General features: G+C 28.3%; 2 protein-coding genes across 19 annotated transcripts in view; both read left to right on the top strand.

Moving 5' to 3' along the window:
- LOC106683393 (uncharacterized) overlaps window positions 1-11,327 on the top strand; it is a 21,836-nt gene extending 10,509 nt beyond the window's left edge. Inside the window, exons 6-11 of the mRNA XM_014424825.3 lie at window positions 4,100-4,184; window positions 6,063-6,267; window positions 7,830-7,849; window positions 8,859-8,924; window positions 8,998-9,047; window positions 11,174-11,327. Of these exons, the coding sequence (XP_014280311.2) occupies window positions 4,100-4,184; window positions 6,063-6,267; window positions 7,830-7,849; window positions 8,859-8,924; window positions 8,998-9,047; window positions 11,174-11,221 (474 nt within the window). The 3' untranslated portion in view covers window positions 11,222-11,327. The remainder of the gene's footprint in view (window positions 1-4,099; window positions 4,185-6,062; window positions 6,268-7,829; window positions 7,850-8,858; window positions 8,925-8,997; window positions 9,048-11,173) is intronic.
- Window positions 11,328-17,617: 6,290 nt separating this feature from the next.
- The window catches only part of hts (adducin 1-like protein hts), a 224,525-nt gene continuing 214,400 nt past the window's right edge, over window positions 17,618-27,742 (top strand). For 15 of the 18 annotated variants that reach the window (XM_067053218.1, XM_014424843.3, XM_014424842.3 and 12 more), the window contains exon 1: window positions 17,618-17,767. The gene's annotated coding sequence lies outside the window, so the exon portion shown is untranslated. The remainder of the gene's footprint in view (window positions 17,768-27,742) is intronic. The other 3 variants (XM_014424833.3, XM_014424832.3, XM_014424836.3) reach the window with 2 other exon arrangements.

The raw sequence follows: 27,742 nt of genomic DNA, 5'->3' as shown, positions 1-27,742 counted from the left end.
AAAATTTTAAAGATTATTATTAATATAAATTAGCATATCTTAAAATATAATTTTACATCCTCTTATCAAATGTTAAAATATCCAGGCTATTCTGTGCAGGTCTAATGTGAAACCAACCAATTTTGCCCTCTTTTGGGGCAAAATAAGTACAAAAAATCAATCAGGACTATTATATAAAATTCCATATTTGAAATTTCTACCAATATAGTCGTATATAATTTTTTTTTAATAAAATAAAATAACATGCATCCAAACTAAATATAATTTTACCTCTGACAATACAATAATTATAATTTTTTATTAAATAAATCAACTTTTAAGAAGTAATTCATAACTTTGCTAAGAAAAGTACCTATTCTATACGTTTAATTTTTCTTTTTAATGTTCATTACATTTTTTTTTTAAATCTGTTTATTAATATTAACAACCGTATTGATATATATACAAGTACAACTAATAAATTTGATGTTAGTTATATAATGGCATGAATCTACCCTTGATAGAACTCCAATGACATTTTTAGAGTAGAATGTCTGGAGCCTGAATAGGATTATCAGGTATAAGATGGATAATGTAGTTAAATTTTTTATATTAGTTGAACCTAATTACATATACATGTAAGTACAAATAGTATGCAGATGGTACATTATAAAAGTACAAATAGAACATAAATTACAATCTCAAACATATATATTATATATCATATATAATTTAAATTAAATGAATTTTATCCGTTTAAGTTTAAGCCATGCGAGCACCCTTTATTAATATTTTAAATATCCAATTTTTTGGCTAGCTTGACCATCCTCCAGGACGATCTTAACAATAAATTTACGTCTCAAAATTTTAATTTTAACACTTAATTATAATTTACCTTATAAAAGTTATCGCTCACTTATCAAAAGTATTATTTAACATTCCTGTATACATCGGGACCTGTCATTTCCTACTTCAGGTATCCCGAGTGTATGTTTAAACGTATAATTAAATTAAAACCAGTGTGGAAAAGGGGGGCTGAAAATTGTGAGACTTTTCTGGCTATTAATGAACATGCTTATATTTCTTTTAAGACCAAATATTAATCCCTGGAGGTGCAGATTGTGTTAGTGTGTTGATTATATAAGATGATTACAAAATATGGGTCTCATAGGAATTGTGGAAATTAGGTGCTTACCTGGTGAGTGACATCTTCGCCGCCGCAGTCACGTCTTCTTCACTCTCCTCGTCCAGGTCCAGCTGTTGGCAAAATGGTGAAAACCATGAAATCTTGGCCTGGTGTTAGAAAGACGTATGTCTGTTTCGATTAAGGGCTGGCCAGCAAGTCCTAGACTCTGGCGTGATCGTAGGGGCAGGCCAGGTCCTAGCTTGCATGGTGCATAGACTGGGGCAGCATTGCAGTCGCAATGTCTTCGGGGTTGCAATGTCCCCCGACCCTGATTTTATATAAATTTAAAAAATAACCGAAAAATTCGAATTACTTAAATCTGACACTTCCTTACCTTGTTTGTTGTGAAGTGAGTGAAAATAGTCTTAGATAAATAATAATTAAAAGTTTTAAAATTAAATGAAAAAGGGACAAAATGATAATAATAATACTCTATTTATTCTGGGACGAGTCCCTTTAGAGTAATACAGAAAGATAGACAAATGTCGGCTGAGAATCCTCAGAGATACATAAACAAAAATACAAAGTAAATAAATAGTCATTATAAAAGAGAATTGTAAGTTACTTTTAAACTTTAATCAGTTATTAATAAAAAAAAAGATGTAAAAATAATTAAGACCGATATAATAATTTATATACATATAAATTCTATAATTTATATCTATTTACAATTTTATGGGCTCTGAATGAATAAAAAATGATTGCACAGGCAGGATTTAAGTAGGGAATGTATTGGAGCGACGAATAATGGAAGGGATGGAGTTCCATAGGGATGAGGATCGGAAAATGAACAATCTATCGAAAGCAGCGGTTCAGTGGGCCCTTGTGTACAAATCTGAAGACCGGGAACGGGTATTGTGGGAATGAACAGAGGATTTGAATTGAAGGAGCTCGGAGATTTATGAAGGACAGTGGGATTGGATGAAGGATGCCAGGAAATACTTACGATGGTAGGAAGGATAAAGCCATTTCAACAGCGCATAAAAATGGGAAACAGATACTCTTGGTATCTTGAAGATGAATCGTACACACCAATGTATCAAAAGTATTAATTTTGCCTTGAGATCCCCAGAGACGCCTCCATATACTGTACAGCAATAGTCAAAGTGGGGAAATATTAAAGCAGTGACTAGGAGCCTATGGGTTTTAAATAGAAATAGGTGATGGAGGTAATTTAAACGTTTTAAAGTTGAAAGGATACGGCAGGAGATATTGGATACATGATTTTTCCAGGAAAGTGTTTGATCAAAGGTTATTCTCAGGTTTATAAAATAGGTTAATTTGGCTAAAATTATTAGATTGCCTTTTTTTTAGACTGGGCAGAATAGCCTGCAAAAAAAAAGTTAAATAGTTAGATGTGAAACTGTGAGTTTATTGTTAAGACTGTCCTTGTGGACAGCTAAGTTGGTCGAAACATTGGACATTTAAAATATCAATAAAGAGTGTTAAGGACATATATGGATAAAATTTTTTTTTTATTTAAATAATAAAACCAACCTCAAAGAAGTAATATAATTATATATAATATATAATATTTTATAATGAGGTGTAGATAGTTGACCGTAGATTAATGATTGGAGAAGTTTGTCGGGGGGTGCGGTCAGCAAAGAACAACATAAATAAACAAAACCATATTTATTTATTTTATGCCGACGTTTCAACCTGAGTTTCAGGTCTTCATCAGGGCTATAGATGAAGTGTCTATAGCCCTGATGAAGACCTGAAACTCAGGTCGAAACGTCGGCATAAAATAAATAAATATGGTTTTGTTTATTTATGTTGTTCTTTGCGTACCGCACCCCCCGACAAACTTCTCCAATTATAATATTTTATATTTTTATACTATGTAATTTATTCAAACTATAATTAATATAATGGAAAACTTAATAGAGTTTTTATCTAGATGAAAATAAAAACAATAACAAAAATTAAACAGTTTTAGATCCTCATTTAATAAATCATTTAATGTAATACACTGCAACAAACTGAATAAGTAATGTTAATTAAAAGTTAACTAATTAATTTGAAATTTTGAATAATTCATTTTTTATTAAATCAATTAATTAAAATAAATATTATTTGGTAAAGAGTTGAAATTGTAAAATGAAATAAAAAACAGTTTATTACCCTGGGACTAAGTCCATTGTAAGGTTACACAATATATTGGCCAAAAACAGTATGAATGCCGTTTTCAATAATCTTGTCAGACAGAACACTCATTTTTATTTTTAAAGTATCTAACGTATATCACTCTTAACGAGGGCTGGAAGAAATAACAATAGAAATCAGATTCAATGAAGTATTTTTGTAATAAATATTTTCTCATATGAACATTTAGGTTAAAATAATAAGTATATAAAAAACAAATAAATAAATTATTAAAAAACATTTAGGTTTGTCCACTTACTCAATGAAGGATCAGATATTTTCTTTATAAAGGCTGAGTGTGCCCAGGCGGGTTTGCCAACACCTGAGTTGATCCCCGGCTGATATCACAGAAAATAAATTTTTTCATGGTTCTGGTTCTTGTCCTAATGTGCTCCAAAGACAACATACCTAAACCTTTTTTAGACAAATTATTAATACATTTATTTTGAAGTCCATTAGTTATTTGTGATAGACTATTTGTTTCATTCATTCAAGGACAGAAAATACTGGAAGATGAAGATAAGGGAACTCTCAGTGAACCAAAGTACGGATAGTCCCTGTTAAAGAGTTTATTACTCCTTTAAAAAGGAAGGTCTATATACATATATATATAAAGAAAAGTAGATGTAAATATAAATGTAAATAATGCCATTATAAATGTACATATGTATGTAAATAAAGACTGTTATTATTATTTGTTTCATAATCATGTTTGTCTGTAAAACATGGTTATATCAAAAGCACATTTATCTTGTAAACAATCAGTTTCATTACACTTTTTTTCAGGTTGTCCCTCACTTACATGAAATAGAACGTTGGTATCCCGGTTTTGGAAGTATTATGAGAGTAGTTGAAACAATGAATCAAAGAGGTAAATATCCAAGTTTTAACTAGAGTTTAGTATTTTATTAAGGAATACCATTTAATTTGAAGATTGTAGATTGGCTGTGTGTTATATACAAAAAGGAAGATGGTCTAGGTCTGGTCAAAATAACACAAATAGTAATTAAAACTATTTATTGTGAGCCAACATTTCGCCCCTTTTTGTATGGCTTCATCGGGGCTACAAGTAATTGAAGTAATTAATTTTTTATAAAAATAAGATAGTAAGAAAATACATAAGAGTAATCTAAGATATGGCTAAAAATGTTTATAAAAAAATTAAATTTGTAGATCCTATTTTTATTTTATTTTATTGACTTTGTTCATTTTTATAAAAACTTTCACATATTTTATGTCATCTTTAGCCATACCTTAGATTGCCGGGTGCGGTAAAAAAAAAATTCAAATTATAATTAAACTTATATTATAACAAATATTTAATGTGAGCCAATGTTTCGCTGAGCTAAATAAGACGCAAACATCTAAAATAATGTAACGAAGTAAGAGGACAGATAACATGATATAAAAGTAAACTAAGGTATAGCTAAAGATGATTTAAAATATGTGAACATTTTTACAAAAATGAACAAAGTAAATAAAATAAAATAAAAATAGGATCTACAAATTTCATTTTTTTATTTAAAATAACATTTTTAGCCATATCTTAGATTACTCTTATGTATTTTCTTACTTTTTTATTTTTATAGCAAAGTAATTACTTTAGTTATTTGTAATTTTTATAGCTTAGGCTCAAATTTTAAAAACTTTAATATTGAATAGATGATAGAATTTTATTTAAATTTTATAACATAATAGACTCTTTTCTCAGGGCGGATTTCCAGGCAATCAGAAACAGACGACACTTTACCACTAATATCACTTAAACTTAATTAATAGCTATTTTACAAATACAATAAATTCCAGTTAGAAACAAAACTAACCAATTACACATCTTCCCCTGATAATTGTTGATATCTTCTTGTTGATGGTGCTATATCCCAACTCCTGACAATGGTTTCCTCCTTCCCCTTCTAGCCGACGGACGTCCTCTCACTAGGCCAACCAAATCAAGAGTACCCGTTTCCTCTCTTCTATCTTCAATGTTCACTGGTTGATCCAAAAATAATCGATTGTAGTACAATCACTCTGCTTTATTTGCTATGATTTATGATGTAAATAGTTTATTGATAATTGTTCTTCTATTTCTTCTTTGATTATTCTTTTTCTATAATTATTGTATAGAAACAACAAAAGTTGAAAAATTCCAATCTATCTCAACACAAACAATTCAATGAACACTTCGGAAGGACATGCACCACCATCTTCCTTGTTTTGAACAGCGTATTTATTTTAAACAATAAAAATTGGTTAGCTTGCTTTTTGATTTAAAATAACAAATAAACAATACTGAAACGATATACATAAAATAAAAACATAACTAAAATCACTTATATACAAATATCAGCTATTGATTAAAAAAGAGGATATTACAATTTATTGATCCAAATAATACATTTAGAAATATAATACATATAGTAAAATTTAAGTTTTGCAAGAATTAAACATATATAAATATACAATGTTTTTTAAACTGATAGTAGTTCACATCGTAGCTACTAGGTCGCGTCATGTTGGCCCATAATGGTTCTAGTGGCAACTAGAACAGTGACCAGCATATTGTAGCTGTGCCCCTACAATACTCTTACATTAGTTTTACCTATTCTGTATCTTTTTATTTTAGTCATCAATATATAATTGATATTATTTTTAATTTTTCTTGACCACAACATGGGCCATCTCCTTTTAATATAATAATAGTTGAAATATGATGTGATATGTTTCTTTTACTATTTTTATCCTGTTCTAGGGCTTGCTTCTACTGAAATAATAAAGTTAGATATTAAAGAAAGTAACAGATCGATATGTGTCGACATGCCTTCTCATTCGGTTTGTTCTTCGTGGTCTTTCAGCTTTCTACCATGGTTGATAATAGCAGTTCTTGTAATAGTTGCAATATTAATTGCCTTTTGCTTGGTAAGGTGTTGCATTACATGTATTCGCTCGAGGCACAGGTAATAAAAATAATATTTTTTATTTGAATTATAATTTAGATTATTTAAATATCAGGGAATAGGTTAAACAAATTGTTTATGTATTTACCATTATTTTAATTTTTCAAATCAATAGCAGTGTTTTCATTGTATTAGTACACAGTTTTGAAATGTTCTTAAAAGAGTAAAAAAAAAAAAGTCATTAGAAATTTTTTTTCAATTTAGAGTTATGTTTTATCATGGTGAAATGTTTCATCACTAGAATTTTTTTAATTTAATATTTTAAAGTTTTTATTTTATAAATATTAGTACACATGATAATTATTTCATTGCTTTGATATATACATTTATACAATTAATTTTTCTTTGCTGCTTGTTAATTATAAACTAGGTTTTACATTTTGATAAAAAATAAATGTCAAAAAATAAAATCCAAGTTTTGAAATATAACAAATAAAATTTATAATCTAATTTCCTTTTTCAGTTATTGAAGGTTTTAAAATGTTTAGAAAAAAATTACAAGTAAATTTGTATAAAAATTCATGTTTGATTGATTATACATAATTCTGAATGTATCTTAGTCATCCTTTTATAATATGAATAGTTGTTTATAATTCTTAGGAATATGTTTTGGAATACTTACAATTTTTTAAAGATGGTTAAATAATCAAGCTCCATACAGGATAGGCTTATGTTATGATAGGTTTTAGAACTGATTTATAGAGTATCAATTTTTCTTTGGGGTTAATTTTAATTTTTTATCATTAGATATTTTTTTGAGGTTTAGGATTATGTTTATTATGGTTTTGTAATTTTTTTTTGTTCTCCATTTTCAAAGTAATTCTTAAAAAAAAAAATGATAATTTTTGAACTTTTTGCATCTGTTCAAATTAAATCTCTACTGCTACAATCCATGAAGGGTCAGGGGTGCAATACTTTGTAAATAAGTACTGTTACTAGACTTACAGTTGTGCAAGGAGGTGATTTGGTCGGAATCAATAAAAGTTTATAATAAACTCAGTGCTGCATTATAATAACAAAAGTTTTTGTTAAAAAAAAGGGAGTGAGTAGCGCAATTTTGAAACCTAACTTAATTTTTTTTTTTATTGCTTCCTCTTCATTCCTTTTCTCCATCTACATCAACAATCTTCCTGATTCCATTCAACTAATTTCTACTCGATGATAAAATAAATCGCCAGCCAGATTTGTACTCAATTAATGGTACCCACTTTGGTGAGGTTGGGTGAATCTCAGAGGGCTCCTGAACCCATAAGGTTAACTTACGCTGCAGTGAATCAGAAATTATTATCTGCCACAACCAGATTCGAACCCGGGTCCTTGAAGTTAATATCCCAATGCCTTACCATTGAGCTAACCACTCCTACTAAATATTAAAATTTAATTGTTTAATTTTTTATATCTAGATATTATATGTTTCAGATATAAAAAAGTCATTATCAAATCTTAGTTTTGCAAAAAACTTTTTTTTAAATTGAAAAATAAATATAAAAATAATGAAATATATGTATTGCCTTATCAATAGATCTTACTGTTTAATAATTTTTATCTTTTTTTTTTTTCAGCAGTGATCCAGATAGAAAGGGTATGCTATATTTTTTAACAAATTTGATTTTGATATGGTTTATTAATGAGAATTTTAAAATGTGTACTTGAGCCTTTTTTTTTTTTTTTTAAACTTTTTGTTGTTAAATTGAGGAATAATTTTATTTTCTTCCACTTTAGCGCACTTGCTCAGCCTCCACTGGCTCACTACCAGTGATGCGGAGAGAGGGATGCGCTGGGATCTTTTGGGCTCTGCTCTACCCCTCACACGTGGGGGATAGAGTGGGCTCAGGGATCCTCAGGTCGATTGTGTAAATATTGTATATAAGAGTGTAAATGTGACTAAAGATTATATTATTTTATCATTATGTTATTTTATTTATTTATTTTTTTCATACACATAGTTTGATTATGTTTATCCTTCTGTTTGTATATATGTATAGGAGAGATTTTTTTTTTTTCATTCATTTATTTATTTTTATTCTTATTTTAGTATGAATGTGATCATTCATCACTATTACCTATTGCTCACAACTGTGTGGCAGATTGTAATATCTATCAATAAATAAAAAATATTTAAAAAAAAAGAAATTCTTCCAAATGTAACTAGTTTTTATTTTATAAATTTTCTTTCTTAGAAAAAAGAGAAAACAGGTTTTCAGTGATGTAATGACAGTAACATAAAGTATTTAGGTAGTGATCATGTTATGGATTTACACCGATAACTGATACCCCACTTATCGAGCTTAGAGGCTTATTTACTCAGAGAAAATGGGTTATGACATCTTTTAATGTTCTTCATCAGACATCGATTGATACTTTTGCCAGTACTTGAATACATAGAGAATTCAAACCAAAATAAACAAACAACAAAGAATCTTTTCGAGAAATTCTATTCTTGACTGTCTATGTTGTGCAAAGTTTTGATTACTGGTACCAAAAAAAAAAATGATTTTGTCTTTTTAGTTTTCAATTATTTTTTTATTTTAATATTATAATATACCTTGTTTATTTGAACTTTACTTGATCCTCTTTTGTTATCTTTTCAGACCATTTTACTAACACATTAGTTAACTTGTACTGCGGAATAAAAGGAAGGCAACCAGCTTTTGAAGGTAAACATTACAAAACTTTAATTTAAAATAATTTTTTGTTTTAAAATTTCATTTTTTAATTTTATGTATTCAGGAACACCTCATGGTAGATCTAGAGGAGGATCCAGAGGATTCGGTTCTTCAGTGAGTTTATGCAATATTTTTATTTGTAATTATTATTATTGATTTTAATTTATCATTCTATCAACGTCATAACTGTGTATTTCATTGCTTGAATGCAGATTCTATTATATTGGATAAAATCAGTGATTGTTACGGCGGGTAGAGGTTCAAAAGGAACCTTTGCTAGTCCAACCGTGAAGACTAAAGAATATAGAAGAAACGAACTTTCAAATTTTGTTATTGTTGTATTATAAATAATTGAACATAATAAAATTAAAGCATTTGAAAACGAAATATATACAAAAATACAAATTAGAAAAAAATAACTTAACCAAACTATTACTATAATTAAAATTAAGGTTTAACAAAGAAAAAATATTGTCTATTTATCACTGTGGGTGATGGATGGGGCCCCTTTTATGGGTAGGTTTTTTATGTCCTCGTGCATGTAGGTTCGAAAGAGGGTAGGTCCACCTGTCTTGTCCTCATGGAGGATGAGCCCTCTTCGGTTGTAGACTGCCCGCTGTGGCGAAAAGCAATTACAATGACATGGCCAGACTGCTGTTTATTAAGACTATGTAGTGAGAAAAGACGCTCAAGTATTTACAAACAATGTCATTTGTACATCTGCAGTATAAATATTAACAACCAAGAGTAGAATTTTTTTTTTTTAACATAATAACAACCATAATTGTTATTATATGTTGGCTGCAACAGTGATCTTCAAATTTCCTTTAGTTCACTGAAATTTTATGAATGTTAAAATACTTAGTTTATGCAACTTGTATTACATGGAGATAACTAGTTTTAAGTTAAGTTTTATGAAAATACTATGCATTTTACTATTAGTGATATTTAAATAAATAAATAAATCTACTATTTTATGACATAGTAGTTATGGAAATAGATTATTGGCATTAGAACAGCAATTTTTTAAAAAGTGATTTGGGCATTTTAAAAAAATATGCCTGTAGGAAGGTGGCCTAGGAATGAGCCCGAAGAAGACAATGTTGAACAAGAAGGACTTGCAATAAAAAAATGGATGATAGGATGTGTTCTGTGTGAAGAATGTGCCTCGGCTAGGATAGCCTGTAAGATCATGGAAAATTTAGATTAGGGAAATCCAAAAATACTTCTAAAAAAATATGCCTTATGGTCTTTCAAAAGTAATTAATGTAAACAAGGTAGATAAGTAGTAGAAAAAAAAAAAAATCAAGGAGAAGTTTTGTTTTTTCTTCATGATATATGTGTTGGCATTCCTATATATCGGTCCTTAATGTCTTATTTTTCAAGTACCAGTGTGATAAGGATGGATGGGATGGATTGTTAATGACATAGAAGACAGATCATAATTATCCAATATACAGACTGCTGTATTAGGAAATAAAGGGCTTGAGAACAGAGGAGTACTTTGAAACATCGGTTGATAGAAAAATTTGATTCCATTCAAAAAATGAATTCCATTTATTCAAAACACAGCAGTATTAGTAAAAAAAATTAAAAATCTTTTAAGTAGGATGGTCTTAATTAACCAAAAAGTTCTTTAAAGAAATTTTCTTATATAAAAATTTTTACAATAAAGTTCTCAAAAGGACTTTAAAAATTGTTACCTAGGCGTCTGAAAAGAAGATGGCCTCGAGATCTTCTTCTCTAGAAATGTTATTGGAGTTCTATCAGTGGGTAGATTCTCCACATGTTTTTATCATGTTACTATGTCACCTACAGCAAATTTACTTGTTGTATATATATATGTGTATACAGTTGTAAATATCAATAAATAAATTATTAAAAAAAAAAAAAAAAATTGTTATAAAAAAGTTCTCAAAAGGACTTTTACCATAAAAATTCTCTTAAGATCTTTATAATAATAGTCTGACAAATAAAAAGTTCTTCATTAAACTATTTAAAAAATTTCTTAAGAAAAAGTATAATTTTTAACTAGAGAGTGAATTTTTGTTCCCTAGCTTCAAACCACAGCAGAAATTCAAATCATAGAAAATACATTCACATAATTTTATGTAGCACAAAAAATGCATGCTTTGAGGTTTTTCTACAATTTTGCAGTTTTTTAGTTTTTTCTGCACAATAATATTTAAAATATATATTATAATATGCTAAATACAAAATATATTTACCTTGTTCTCTAGGCAGGATCCTATGAAGGCGAGACGTCCGAAGAATATGATACTGAATGAAAATATGTGTTTTCGGTTGGACTATTCAGTTTGATGTCATCAAAGTTAACACTAAATGATAAAATTATATTGAAATCTTTTGTGATAATGTTTTTTCTTATTCCTTTTATGCATAATGAAAATTACAGAGAGGTTGTTCTACTATTTTGTTAGGTATAACGTTGAGTTTTACTTATGAATTGATATGATCTTATTAAAGTAGAGTTTACTTTAATAGGTATATTGTTTTATATATAGGGAGATGGTCAGGGTTGCGGTCAATAGTGAAACAAAAATAGTTTACAACTATTTTTGTTTCTCTATTGACCGCAACCCTGACCATCTCCCTATATATCAATTTTTACGGTCAACTATACATACATATATATGTATATTGTTTTAAATTAGTTTCAATTAAATTTATTTATAAAATTTTGTTTTCTTTCTTCTCTTCCACAGTAAGAGAGCAGTTTATTGATCATAATTTTCATACAATACTTGTGGTTGGATTTGGATTGATGTTCACTGATGATTTTTTTTTAAAAAATAATTATTTATTAATTTTTAAACCTTTAAAACTTAATCTACCTTGCATGTGCAAAATAATGGGTTTCATAAATTTTCACTGTCGCAAGATATTGTCAGTTGCAATCAGCATATTTTTTATGTAGACTCCATTGTCCCAGCTTCTTAACAAAAATTATTCAATTATTCAATTGAATTATATATGTTCAATTATTCAAGCATTGTAAATGCTTGCCAGACAAAAATCTTAATGTATGAACCATGTATTTATTCTTAGGGGACATATGTCCCAGAATAAAATTATTTTTTCATTCAGTCATTCATTCAAAATATTTAACTAAAAGCAGTTATTTCACTTAAAAATGATTAAATAAATGTTATCCATCCACAAAATGCATCATTATGTCAATAAAAACGTCTTATAATCCTCCATTGCTCAAGAATTATTTATAAATAGTGAATTATTCTTAATTAAAATATATCAAATAAATTATGACTTTTTGCATAGAAAATACATAATTTTTCATATATCATTAAAATAATTATGTTCTCTTCACACTATTAATATTAATCAACCATTTTAATATTGTTTATAATATTCTTAACAATATATACATAATTATATATAGACATACATAATTTCATTTTATTCAATACATATTTAATTGTCAGTGTCTCTGTTCTGTTCCTGATAGCAGTGGAATTTATTTTATTTTATTTAATAAAAGATAAAAATATATAATACACATTAAAAAAATGTAAAATTTGAAATAAAAATTATCTTATTAATAAAACTTTATCAAGTAGAGATTAAATATGTAAATATTTATTTTTCTTCACCTAAAATAACAGTTACTCAATATTTAAAATAAATTGATGTTCCATTTCAATTAAAAAATAGAAAAAAAACAACTTAAATTTTACTTATAGTGTAATGTTATTAAAGAATAGATTTTAGTTCCTTTGGCGTTATCAATATCAGATAGCAATTGATTTTAATTAGATTCAATTGAGCTTTATTATTGACTTTCTACATCCGCATCAAATTGATCAAGGATCCATTTGTCGATACTTTTTAAATTATGGTCTGATATTACGTGTTCGATAATTAAATTTTTAAAATTATTTTTCCATTGTTATAATATTAAATACTAAGTATATTATTTAGAGGAAAAAATTCAACTCTTCTCAGTTTTTAAAATCTTGATTATAATGTAACATTTCAGGATTAGCAGCTTATCTATAACAATATATACTTTATATTGTTTAATACTTTAATACTTTATACTTTATATTGCAACAATATATACTTTAATAGTTGAAAACTATTAGGATATAAATTAGTTTCAACAAAGAATATATGCAAAAAACATTGCACAATTTAATTCTATTTTACAATCTATCAGTATAGTTTTCATTAAAAAAAAAAAAAAATAACCAAATTTTGTTATAAATAATTAACATCGTTATTTTAATGTTCTTTACCTTTTATCATTCTACTTCGTATATTTTCAAGAAAATGTAATAAATATAAATACTTTGTGCTTCCTTTCTTTACTAACTGTTCAGACTTAAAGTTTTCAACTGGTCGTCTAGTTCGAAGTTTTTCTAACTGTTCAAGATTTAAATTTTCAATTTGCTTAGAGAGTAAAATAAAACATTAAACGGAAGATTATTGATTGACCGTGTGTATAGATGAATGGAATATGGTCCAGGTGCGGTAAAAAAAAACTCAAATAGTAGAATTATACTATTTTATTGAGCCAATCTTTGGCCCCACGTTGCAGGGCTTCGTCATGGCTAAAAAAGATACAAACACTATAAAAAGCAGGGGTATCAAATGTAAAAACGTAAGATATAATAAGAAAAATTAAAAGTTATAAATAGTAAATGAAAAAGGTAATAGTAACAGATAGATAAGAGAAGAAATATTAAAGAAAGTACAAATAGAGAGATGAAAAAAGAAAGAAAAAAAAATACAAATCAAATGATGAGACAGAATGCATACCTGTTTTGACGGCAGTCAAAATCAAAGTGACCGTTGGTAATGGGAGGAGTGGGGACAGTTATGCCACAATAACGAAAATAATTTGTAAAGTAAAGTAAACATAGTAAAAAAGTATTTAAATTAGGTGAACAATAAATGGTAATATACATAATAGGGGGAGAAGAAATATTAAAAAAAACAAAAAAAAACATAGAAAAACAAAGGAAAAGTAAAGTTTTTACATTTATGTTTTTTCTTTTTGTAACTATAGTGTTTGTATCTTTTTTAGCCCTGACGAAGCCCTACAATGTGGGACAAAACGTTGGCTCAATAAAATAGTATAATTCTACTATTTGAGTTTCTTTTTATCGCACCCGGACCATATTCCATTCATCAAAACATTAAACGGTGATCACTGAATAATTTTTTATATAATAGAGAAATAAAATCTTTAAATTCCTTAAGAAACATAAATTGAATATAAATCTAAATTTTTAAAACCATAAATAATATATGTAGGTATCAAAATAGTAAAAGAAAACTATTTATTGTTAACCAACGTTTCACCCCATTTTGCGGGGCTTTGTCAGGGCTAAATGAAAGAATAATAAGATACAAACATTTTAGAATTAAGTGAACATTAAAATAAAACATTTCAAAAAAATTGTTATCTTTATAAAGTAATAAAAAGAAATAATAACAGCAATATAAGGAAGTACACATGTAGGTAGAGTGAAAAAAAGTTACTAGTAATTTATTAATAAATATAAACATATAGGTATGGTAGTACCATTCTACTTCATATGGTCAACTATCTTCTTCTAACATAAATAATATAAGAAACATAATTAATCTATTAAAAATGTTTGCATTACAGAAAAATTAATAATTTAATTATATTATTTCAAAATTTTTTGAGACAAGGTAATATTTATTAAATAAATCAATTTTATATCCAAATCCGTCTCAACACTTTATTTATTCATTAGTCCAACGTTTCGGCCTTTCTAGCCATCTTCAGGGACATCTAAATATTTAACAGCTTATATTACATCTTCATTTTTAAACATTTACAATAACAATAGCCTGCAAATAGAAAATATAAATTAATGTGAGAAGGATTTTTGTATTGAAGGTATGTTATATTATATAGTAAATAATAATGTTATTGTAAATGTTTAAAAATGAAGATGTAATATAAGCTGTTAAATAATTAGATGTCCCTGAAGATGGCTAGAAAGGCCGAAACGTTGGACAAATGAATAAATAAAGTGTTGAGACGGATTTGAATATAAAATTGATTTATTTAATAAATATTAATAATTATATTACAGATTAATTAATAACTGATTAAAAATCAACCTATGATTTTATTTTTTGTTTAGAAGCAAATAAGGAATATAAAAACATATCACAATCAACATCGTTTTCTTACCTTTAAATTTTGTTAATAGAGGAATAATATGTATAATAATTTGAAGGAAAAGGAAAATTAAAGGTCTGTAATATTTGTAACAACAAATATATAAAAATTAATTATTTTTAAAAGTTCCGGGCAGTTAATTTTAAAATTTAACTACTGTAGGAATACCTGATCACTCTTTGCTCTGCGAGTTTCAAGAGATTCACAATTCAATTGTTTCAACAATATCAGATAATGAGCATAATTGTGATTAATTTCCAATTAACATATAAAAATTTGAGCAGGGATATTTTCTAATGCTGAAATGTGATATAAATATTCTCGATTTTCATTTCAGGAAGTTTGATTATATTAATTTTTTTAAATTGTTGAGGTGAAAAAACTTCTAAGATAAATATAATCTATTTTATATTTTTTATTGTACAATGTTTCGGGACAATTGTCCTATATTCATGCACATTTACAATCCACATATTTGTCATATTCTTAATTTCCCTATTGAAATTGTGTCATCTATATAATCATAGTTGAAAATTGTTTTTCAATAATGATTATTAACAAAAAACAATTTTCAACCAAGATTATATAGATGACATGATTAAATAGTGAAATTGAAAATATGAAAAATATGTGGATTGTAAAGGTGCATGAATATGGGACAATTGTCCCGAAAAGGTTGTATGATGAAAAATATAGAATAGATTATATTCATCTTGGAAGTTTTTTTACCTTAATTTTTAAAAAAGTGATATAAATAATGGGGAGGCAACCCTACAGTTGAAAATTTGAGATTAGGGAAAAGAAAAGTAGATTATAAATATTTTACAATATTTATATTGCAGAAGTCTTTACTGAACCTTATAATTAATCATTATAACCTTATAGAAATGATACCAAGCATTTTTAATGCTGAAGATTTGATATTCATTAAACTTTCATTAGATCATTGATTCATTGTTTATAGTATTGTAGTCTGGTGTGTAGTATATAAAAGGAAGATATTCTGGGTGCGGTACAAAGAACTTAGTAATAAAACTATTTATTATGAACCAATGTTTCGCCCCACGTTGCAGGGCTTCATCAGAGCTAAAAAAGATACAAACAACTAAAAGAATATAAGAAAGTAAAAGAACATATACCATAAAATAAAAAAAATCTCATGTAAAAATGAATAATGTAAATTATATTTTATTTTCTTTAATCCACTTCATTTACTTTTATATAAATTTTCACATAATCATATATAACCACACCTCAGGTTTTTTTTAAACATATTTTTTTTGCTTAAATATAAAATGTACTATATCTACCATATTAAATAATGAAGAAAATGATGGTCAGGGTTGTGGTCAAAAAAGAACAAAAATAGTTACAACTATTTATTTTCTGATGTTGCGCCCCACTTTTTAGAACTTCATGAGGACTAAAAAGATACAAAAACAACTAAAAACATTTTGACATAGTAACATAATCCCTCCAATCTTAATTTACCTTTTTTTATCCTATTATCTTACTATGTCAAAATATTTTTAGTTTTTTTTAAACCTTTTTTAGCCCTGCAGAAGCTCTATAAAGTGTGGCGAAATGTCCGATAAGAAATAGTTAACTATTTTTTTACCGCAACCCTGACCATGTTCTTCATTTATTTATATATATAATATTTATTTATTGTTTTAGGATACCACCTTATACAATAAAAATTTTCCTGATACTAATTATGCTTAAAAACTTCTCTATTTTACATTATGGTAAAACAAACCTAAAGGAAAAAAAAAACCTAAAACATTATTGAATTAAAACAAAATATATAACATTGATAGTGTACTTTTATTTCATGTTATATACTCTTACTTTTTATTACTATTTTAGTGGTTTGTAATCTTTTTTAGCTCTGATAATACCTGAAACCGGGGGGTGAAACATTGGTTTATAATAATTTTTTTTTAAGTTATTTTTACCATAACTGGACCATTCTCCTTTTATAAAATTTGAGAGGAGAAGATGCTCAGTAGAAAAAATACAAATAAACAAAAGGATTATTTATTTTTGCCGACGTTTCGAACTAATTTTCAGGTCTTCATCAGACCTGTGACCATCTCTTAAATATCTATGGTAAATTATTTTCACCTCATTTTATAAAATTTCATTAAAATTTTATTATGCCTAAATATTGTTAACTTTTTTCACTTTTATCCATTATTACAAATGTTTCTTTGAAAATAAGATCTACTACTATCATAACCTAGAACTTATCAATACTATACAATAAATAAAAATAATTTATAGTATTAACATCATTCTATTTCGATTAAGATCAATGATAGATTTAATTTTAATTAATGATAGTCATTGATTTTCGATAATGGTTTATTACTGATAACTTAAAACATAGTAGAGCAATAAAAAAAAAAATAAGAGATTGAGTTTTTAAACGATTGTATATTGAGCGGGAGGGAAGGTGGCGCTGAGAACGGTCGGTATGAGAACTATTATTGCTCCACGCCCTTCTCAGTTGGCTCCACTAAGCCTTTGGTGTAGTCTGGTTGTAGTTGGTCGGAGGGTTCTAGTGCTCTTGTTGTGCGGTCCAAAGTGGGGATTAAACACTCATCTAGATCAGGTGGCTGACTTTTTCGTAAGTAATAAGTATTATCTAACCATATCTATAGAGATTTATTGGAGGAAATTTGATAGAATTATTCCAATAGCAGAAGCCTTAGTTGGATTGAATGGGGTGTGTCAGTCTTAAAAGGTGTAATTGTAGCATCTTCTACTGTGAGAATCGATCTTGGGCAAGTTGGTTGTCAGGAGTCGCCTGTACCCGTAGGGCGATCCCGTTCGTGAGGAGAATGATTTGAGCTGAGCTAGCGTTCCTTTTATCAAGCCGCCATAAAACAATGGCCGCCGGTTCTATGAAATCACCTCCCAATAATATCCTCTCCATTTGAAATAACTGTTGCTTTTTTAATCATTAGCTCATAAATAATTAATTCACTTTCCCATATATTACTTTATTAATCAAACATTAAATACATAATTGTTTTCACAATTATGTAGTCAACATATTTTTTTCTTTCTGTATTGATAATGTCAAATTATGATATGTCATTAAAACTTGGATGACTACTATAAAAGGGCAAAAAAAAAAAATTGCCCCCAATTGCCAACGGTGACTCACCACTTAACATAATTTTTAATTTGAACTACTATAAAGAAATAATTAAATTTATTTATTATATATTTATCTAAATATATATGCAATGCCTATTTTGGTTCTACTTGTATAATATACTTGAGTAGTATTGCCTTCTTTAATTAAGAAATTCCATCATGTAGTAGTTTCGATGGAACTAATCAATTTGTTCAGGTCCCCCTTACCAAAACAGGGTTAAGTGACTTTATTTCTGAGAACTTTGTTTAGTAAAGCAAGATTATAAATTATAAAATATTTTACACTTATTTGTTACTAAAATATTTGAATATCGTTATTTCTCATTTATGATTTATATAACACCTCACTTTTCTATCATTTTTTTTTTTTTATAATTTATATATTAAAGAAGAAAGAAATACTAATATATGTTTACAGACCTTATAATAAGAATTGATTTAATTTAATAGATGTTGGACTTATCTTTTGACATGAAAATAATTGACATGCTTATCATATGTTTAAGTATCATGCACTGATAAAATGTCAAGTTGTTCTTCATTTTTTCAATACTTTGTCAAATTATGATTATTAATTATTTTATTTCTTATTGTTTTATATTTGTGTATAATTATTTATCTTTTTTAATTTTAGGTTATGATAAAATTGAATCAGTACTTCCATAATGCTTACTGAAATCAATTAAAGTATCAATGCTTACTTAATATTTTATAATAGTTGCAATATCATAAATTTCATTATTTTTAATGTTTTTATTTATCAATTTCTGATTATATACGTCCTCAATTAAAAATATATTCTATTTATAATCGTGATGAAATTTCAACAATTAATTTATTTCTTCTACTCTAAGATTAGGAAATTGTTATTTGTATCCTTATCAGTTGGAATGAGATACGCCTACATCTTTCCTATGGGCAAGTTTAATTTTTTTTTTCTATTTTAAAACTGCAAAAAATAAAAATAACAGTTCGATAAAAAAAAAAAAAGTTACTTTTACTACAAGGTCGTACGTATTTTTAAAACACGTAAAAATGTAAGGTTAAGAAATAATGTTATCACATTTCTTAAAGTCAAATTTGTTATTCTCAATATTTTAGCGTATTGATTATTTATTTCATTGTTGATATAAAAAGGCTCAAAATATATTTTTTTCTGTAAAATATTATTTAAAACATTCAGGATAAAACTGTCTAGTATAGCTATTTTATTCAATAATTTTAATATAAATTTAGTAAAATGTACAGTTTATTTGGAAAATAATTACAGAAAAAAATAATATTTCCCTAAGATTGCATGAATATTATGTAATAAGGAGCTCTCGTTGTACTACTAATGAACATCATTGATTTTAAAATAAAATTGTTTTGATGAAAAAAAAAATGAATTCTTTCCTTTGTTTATTAAAAAAAATAATCGAATGCTTAAAAAAGACTTTAAAAGATAAATGTTTGCATTGTTGACTGTGCCTTCATTGTTAAGTGGTAAAACAACGGTCTTTTTTTTAACGACAATAATTCACAGGAATTTCTTTCTTCTTTTTGAAATAAAACTAACAATAGACATTTTTTATTCTATTCTAGTCAATAAGATATATTGAAGAAAAAATTATATAAATTATTTTAAATTATAATAGCGTTTTTTAATTATTTGAAGATGTATGTATATGTATTATAGAAAATTTGCTACAACACATGAAGGGTCATATTCCTTACAATACTTTGTTAGGAAGTACTGTTACTAGATCTACGGTTGTGTAATGAGGTGATTTGGTAAGAAACACCCTCCACCGCTTGATTTTTATCCAATTAAGGCTGGGTGGACTCCCGAACCCACAGGGCTGACTCAGGGCTACAGTGAAGTTGCACAGTTCCTTACTACTGAGCTACCGTTCCGAATTATGTCTACTTGATTTTAAGGTTTATATATTTATCAACTTTCTGAAATGATAAGAAAAAGTAACCACTGTGTAAGTAAATTGAATGATTCGTTTTATTTTTCAGTTCAGAAATTTACGGCGAATAAGATGGACGTGTAAAGTTGTGGTTCTTACTAACGAATGGATTCCTAAAATTTTAATAAAAACTGAACCGAGGCATAGATCGAAACGTAGATAGGAGGATTACTGTAAGACTGATTTTATTGGTTTGGGTTCGGAGGGGCGTCAAATGTCTATGGAGAATAACTGGAGTTATCGGGATCGAACTTTCTGGTTCGCGAAGTCTTAATCATTATCTTTTTATAATTTTATAGTATAATTCTCATGAGGCCTAAGAGAGTTGCAATCCGACTTTTATATTTTTTTATATACAAATTATTTTATTTTTAAAAATTTAATTAGGGGAAAGTGAAAAGATTATATTTAATTAGGAGGTACCTCTGTCGGCCTAACCTCCATTATACAACTGCTCATTAAATTGTGCTACTCGTTGCTCAAATTGTATTACAGTAATTTAATTCGTTCTTCATCAGTTAACATAAACAAACGACCCAATTTTATTTTTCCATCTTATATGTAAAAGAATGTATTATGTGATAACTAAAAACTTTTATATAATCAAGAAATATTTATAAATGTTGGAAAATCCTTTATATCTACTACTATTGTACAAAATATATAATTAGCAATAACTTAATTATTTTTTTTCAAGCAGTATTCTTTATTTTTTACATTTTAAAGTGACACTACCACAAGTATTCTCTGGGCTTCAGTCCGTCTACACGAAGGCACTTCACAACCACTGTCGTAATTCATATGAAATATCCATTTTTTTTTTTCACAAATTCAAAGTGGGATTACTTTATAATTTCTAAAGTTACATAAAAGTAAAGATAACAAAACTCTTCGTTCTCAACTTTTCGTTGTTGAGATATCTTTCTGTGTTAGCCTTCATTCTGTAGGATACCTATATAATTTCCTCTTATATGTGGAGAAGATGGTTGAGGGCTGTTTTTTTTTCAGTTACGATGTATCATACCTTTAAAGTGGATATACAAATGCAATGATCTATGTATAAATATGACCGTATGTCACTAGTTGTAGGAAAGAGAAATAAAGAACTAATATTTAACTAATTTGTGTACCTTGTTCGATCGCCACTCTGAACATCGTCCTACAATCATAATAAAAGAATATTTTTATATTTTATTACTAAAATTTAAGTTTAAACAGTTAATCTGTACCGCTACGACGCCGGATAAGGAAGTACTGCGGGTATAATAAAAACTTGATCCTCCCACAATGGTCAAAATAGGGTGGTTACTTTTCGATACTTCCCCCTCCCCTGTATGTCAGAAATGACCAGAAGGGGTTAGGTATTAAAAAAAAAATCTCGAAATTGTAATAAAATTCTTTATGGTGATAATAATGAAATATTGGTTAATATTTCGCTCAAGATATTTATTTCTACCAAGTTGCAGTGGTTTCCTTTTAGTGTTAGACTGTAATAGGAAAATATTAGAAACTGGATCAAGAAGGCTCAATGAAGAATAAAATGAAGTAGGTGAGAAGAGTGGAGGATATTAGCTTTAATGGCATAACAGCTGGCGATTTTATTTCAAGGCTTATTATAAAAATTATTGCGGCTTAGGAATAATATAATTAAAATTATTATAATATTACTAAAAATAAAATAATGAAGATGGTCTCGGGTGCGATCACAAGAAAACCAAAATAACTATGATTATATAACAACTATACTCATCGTGGCTGAGTGTACTTTTTCGAAAGATCTCAACTGAAAACAGCCCTGATGAAGCTCTACAAAGTGGGATGAAGCGTCAGCAAATGAATAGTTGTTAACTTGCGACCACACCCCTGACCATCTTCATAATTTGAATAAATACTTACTAAAATTACTTATCTATATATAAAAATAAAATAAAGCAATACACAAACAACTATATAAATGTTTCCCAGGGACCTTCCATTTGTTTGTAAAGAGCAGCATGAAACGATCTGGTATACTACTGCTCTAACCCGTATAATCCCAAATTTGCTACAGCGTTGCGTTTTTTCACGCTAGCGTTACTGCTTCCCGACGATGTCTATACTGTCCCTAATGATAAATGACACCATTTTCGAACCGTGTACATGCTATATATATATATATATATATATACAGTTAAAATTAATCCTCGCTCGTTTCAAAACTGCATTTTCTTTATTATGCACCACGGTAATACATTGCCTTCCTATTTTAGTATATAAAATATGTTCTTTCAAAAGTCAATATATCTATTTTTGAAAAATTGGTCACTGTCCTTAAAGCAGGCTTGGGTTGGTACAGTGCCGAATCGGCCCCAAAGGGGTTTACCTATGGTTAAAACCATAGAAACCATGGTCGGTAACAACAAATTTGTTACTACTACCTGTTGACCTATGTTCCTGTTAGTAATTATGTTTTTAAGAAGACTCAGTCGCGCGGATTAAGATCTTTAAGTTCTATATTGCAAATTGTAGGGAAAAAAAATTTTAAATATAAATAATCAGTTGTAACTTTGCCACTTATTTTTTATTTATTTATTTGTTTTATGTAATTTGCAATTGTACAAAATAATAAATACAATATGTAAATATGTGGAATATTTCATTTACACTTGAAAATCTTGGGAAGGAACCAACCCATTGGTGGTACTTCAAGGATTAATTTAAATTAGAAGGTCCCGTGGCCTTCTTCTTTTCAGACGCCTCGGAGGATTATCAGGGATTGTTAAGGATGAGAGATTAAGATCTAATGGTTTAGAATGGGTAAGGAGTTCGGAATGAAATGACGCATATCTGTTTTGGGCCAAATCTGCAACGAATGGGATGTTAAGGTCTTTGTGAGTGAATTTATTTGTAACGTAATAGGGGACATCAAGGATTTTACGTTTTCATGCTACTTCAAGTTCCAATTTTTTTGTTAAGCCTTTATTCTTTATAGGAATTTATACATTTTATTCTTTTTATCATCCGAACAACGTTTTGAGCTTTTCTGCCCATTATCAAGTTCTAAAATAAAATTATTTACAAATCAACAACTTTGACATTGCATTTTAATTAAAAAATGTTTTAGCGATCTACATTTAAATAATTTAATACATAAGTATATATACAACCACTTCACTAATTTATAACCATTTACAAACCCAAAATGTTTTGAGATTAAGCCAAATGTCTATAAAATAGTTATTATTCTAATTTTTTTGTTTACCTTACGATTAATTTGTCTTCTTAATGGAAACGATTTTTTTATATATTCCAAACTGAATATAAGTCCTCATATAATATAGTATTATTTATAAATATAGTGAATATTAATAATCACTGATTATAAAAATAGAATTTTGATTGTAAAAACATTTTTTTTTTTAGACAAAACATTTTACATAACAACTCTACTAAAAAAGAAAAAATAAGGATTAAAAATAGCACTAATATTCAATTTTAATTACATACAATTTTTTTTTTAAATAACATGATATATATCCACAAACTAATAGTAATATAAGGAAAAAATATGAATCATAACCAGGAAATTTGAATTAATCTCAAAACATCTAAGATTTGTAAATGGTTATAAATTATTTAACTGGATGTATATATAGTTATATATTAAATTATTTATATGTGAATGTATCACAAATGTTTTTATTAAAATACAATGCAAAATTTGTTGATTATAACTGTATTTTAATTGTAAATATTTTCATTTAAGAACTTGATAATGGGCTGAAGAGGCTGAAACGTTTTTCAGATGGCAAAATGAATAAAGAAGAAAAAAAAATATATAAATTTCTCAAAAGAAAAAGAATTAAGGTTTTATAAAAATCGAAACATTTATAAATTAAACTGTATTCCATTATATTTTGATTTCTAACGACAGGGGATCTAATTGCGGATTGTTTAATATTGGAAATAGTTCTTAGTATTAACCATTTAATGTTGCAAATAGTTCTTAGTATTAACCATTTCTAATTCTTATCTTGTGATTATTAATGGCTCTAATAAAGTCTTCGGTTATTGTTACTTAGACCTTGTCAATTAGACAAACCTTTTCTTATCGCTAATGGTGACTGATTAGGACTGATAATTTTATCTAGTAATTTTTTTATTTATTTTTTTTAATAAGATGGATATCATTTTACTATTCAGCATTATTATTTTTTTTTTTTATCAATGACCTGTTCATCCCCCAGAGTGGGGATGTTAAGATTCATTTCTCAGTGCAGCCGCGAGGTAAATATTGACTGAGCCAGGTGGGAATCGAACCTCACCCCATCGCGCTCTGCTATGACATCCTCAATATTGAATATTATCGTTGAGGACACATCTTGCGAGGCGTCAGAAGTGAAAGCCCAAGTGCTCACGCTGTAATGGTGCGCTGTGTGACCTCAAAGCTTCGTCGTCTCTCCAGTGAGCATCAAACATTATCGAGATTTTTGGCCGAAGCAGTTATAATCTCTGTTTATTGTGTCGGTTAACTTATTTATAAGTCAGTAATTGATTTAAATTTTTCAGTAGTGCAGTTTCGAAAATTCTATAATTCTTATTTAATGTTTTATATATTTCATGTTGTGTAATACTTATGGGTGAATTTTGTCGGTTATGAAATTATGGTGTTCGAAAAATAACACAGTAAATATCTTTTTAGAGAAAGAATTTGTACAAGAATAATAACTAATATTCTTCAAAATTGTGGTTTTTCACACTCTTGCTCCAAGTTTTTTTTAATAATTTATTTATTGTTATTTACGACTGTATACACATATATACAACAAGTAAATTTGCTGTAGGTGACATAGTGACATGATACAAACATGTGGAGAATCTACCCTCTGATAGAACTCCAATAACATTTCTAGAGGAGAAGATCTCGAGGCTATCTTCTTTTCAGACGCTTAGGAGGATTATTGGGTAATGAAGGATAAGCCAGGTTAGAAACAAGTGGATTTGGGTGGTTGAGAAGTTTATTATGGAAGGAATGGTATCTGGTTCTGGCCAAATCGGCAACATATAGAACATTGAGGTCCTGATGGATGACTTGATTTGTGACAAAGTAAGGAGCATTAAGGATTTTGGACTGTAAGGATTGGATTTCTCCAAGTTTTTAAATTGTTAAAATGTGTCTTATTAAGATTAAATAAAAAAATATAGTCAGATGTTTATTTTTGCGTAAGTCTTTCTTGTCTATACAGACCTTGCAGATCTCCACGCCTCCCTGTCTTGGGTTTCTGCTTTCCAGTTTGTTGCATGCAGCTCTTTCACCTCTTTCGATTCTGTGTATCTATTTGGTTTTTCGCCTCCTGTGTGGTTTTATGCCTCTGGCCTACTTGATTGACATTCATTATTGTTTAGAGGCGTCCTGATGGATTGCTTCGAGCCATATGTCGCGCCTATTTTAACCTCCTTGCTTTCATAAAATGGATTCCGGATAGCTCTTGTAATTTTACGGAGGTCTTTCCTTTCAAATATCTTAATTCTTCTTTCTACTGTTATATATGTATGTATATTTATTTCATTTTTTAATTGGAGGAGACAGTCGGGGGGTGCGGTCACTAAAAATAACATAAATAAACAAAAAAATATTTATTCATCTCAGCAAAAAGAACATAAATTAATAAAATATTATTTATTCATGCCAGTAAAAAGAACATGAATAAAAAATATATATTTATTCATGCCGATTGTTTATTTATGTTTATTTTGCTGACCGCACCTCCCAACCATCTCCAATTAATAATCTACGGTCAACTATCTACAATTCATTATTTAATTTTTCAATATGATATACTTTTTCTAAAACTAAAGCTATGTAGAGGTATGTTTCAAAGACTCAAGTATAGGTTGTAGTATTAGTATACAGTAAAAAGTGGTCGTTGAAACATAGCTATTGCAAATCTTGGGTTGTCATATCAGTTTAGGTTAAATTTCATCTTAACTTAGTTCTACTACTTGCTAGTTCACCCTCTGAAACAATCACACGTTCGGTTTAAACTGAAGATTATACCAATCTGAAGTTTAGTTAAACTTAAACGTTTGAGAAACTGGCCGTATGTGGTTTTATATTAATAATAATGTGACCCGCTACGACCCATGAACGGTCATGTAGCGAATTACTGTTGTTAGAACAACAGTTGTAAAATGAGGTGATTTTTTTCAAGGCACGCTCAACCGCTAGATGTTTCCCTATTTAAGGAACAGTGTAGCCCATAAATGGTTTTAATAAATTATTTCTAAAAGTAAGCGATTAAAACAGACCTTCGAACAAGTTTTGCGATAATGGTGATTTAGTTTCCAAATTGTGGAAGCTTGTTTCGTATACTCTGCCACTTAGATTGTAGGCCGACCCTCATGTTCCCAGTTAGGTCTCAACTAGTTGCCGTAATGTTTACACGGCCACTAACCGGAAACATTCAGATCGAGTTTTCCACTTTCACGATTACCTAATAACTTTCCTTCGGTGTATTCCTTCACATGTTTAACTCAGCAATATGTAGTTGGAATATAGATCATACCAGCCCAAATAACAAAAAAAAAAAAAAAAAAAATAAGGGAAACGATGGAATAACTTCAGAAACTAATTTTAGGACTTCTTTAGTATAAGTCAGTTGGAGAATATCAAGATTACTTGGATTACGTCGTATTTGTTTTTTTTGTACAGTTTACAATAAATAAATAAAAAAAAATTATGTAGATTCATATTTGTATCTATATAAATCAAAATAGTATCATATTTTATTAATATATTTCTTTTAACGGTTAAAATAAACATATTTTTCGTTGTAGAATTTATTAATAATTTCTATCCTTCACTATTTTTTAAATTTTATTATCGGCAACTTATCACAATACTATTATATATTCGATATCAATATAATATGATATCCGAAACTGATTGGAATTCAGTGTCTTCATGGAATTGTTTAGGGCTGATATCATAGATAAGAATTTTTTGAGGAGATGGGTTGCGGTCTGCAAAAATACAACAAAAGTTATTTATTTTTGAACTTCAGGCCTTCGTCGTGGTTCTCCAGCGGAGTTTCTCTTAGTACATATCGAATTTAAAGTGACTCCAGGTTTAAGAAAAACTTTATAATTAACGAGGATTGTGAAAGGTTTTTTTATTATCTTATTTTATGACCGAATGCTTTAGTTTTATTGAAAAAAAAAAAAACAATTTCTCGGGAAAGAAAACTAATACAGAATGTAATATATAAAGTTAACTGCTCCTTTTTGTAAAGAGAAGCTCATGAATAACCCTCCTCCGGGGTAGCGGTGGGGTTTCCTTTTACGTAATGCCCCTTCTGTTCTAAAAAAAACGCAGGCGGCTACCGGTGGGCCACAATAAATCAGGCACCTCGTCTGGGCTCTATTGTCGTTCGTGGCAGGGCCCTAAACTGGGCGATGGCAGATGTATGGGGTACGGAGGATTAGGGTACAAGGGGAAGAGGTAG

This window comes from Halyomorpha halys, unplaced genomic scaffold (assembly GCF_000696795.3).
Source record: "Halyomorpha halys isolate HHAL.00 unplaced genomic scaffold, Hhal_1.1 Scaffold480.1, whole genome shotgun sequence".
Lineage (NCBI taxonomy): Eukaryota > Metazoa > Arthropoda > Insecta > Hemiptera > Pentatomidae > Halyomorpha > Halyomorpha halys.
Note: the sequence above shows the minus strand (reverse complement) of the source record. Positions and strands in the feature narration are given on the sequence as shown.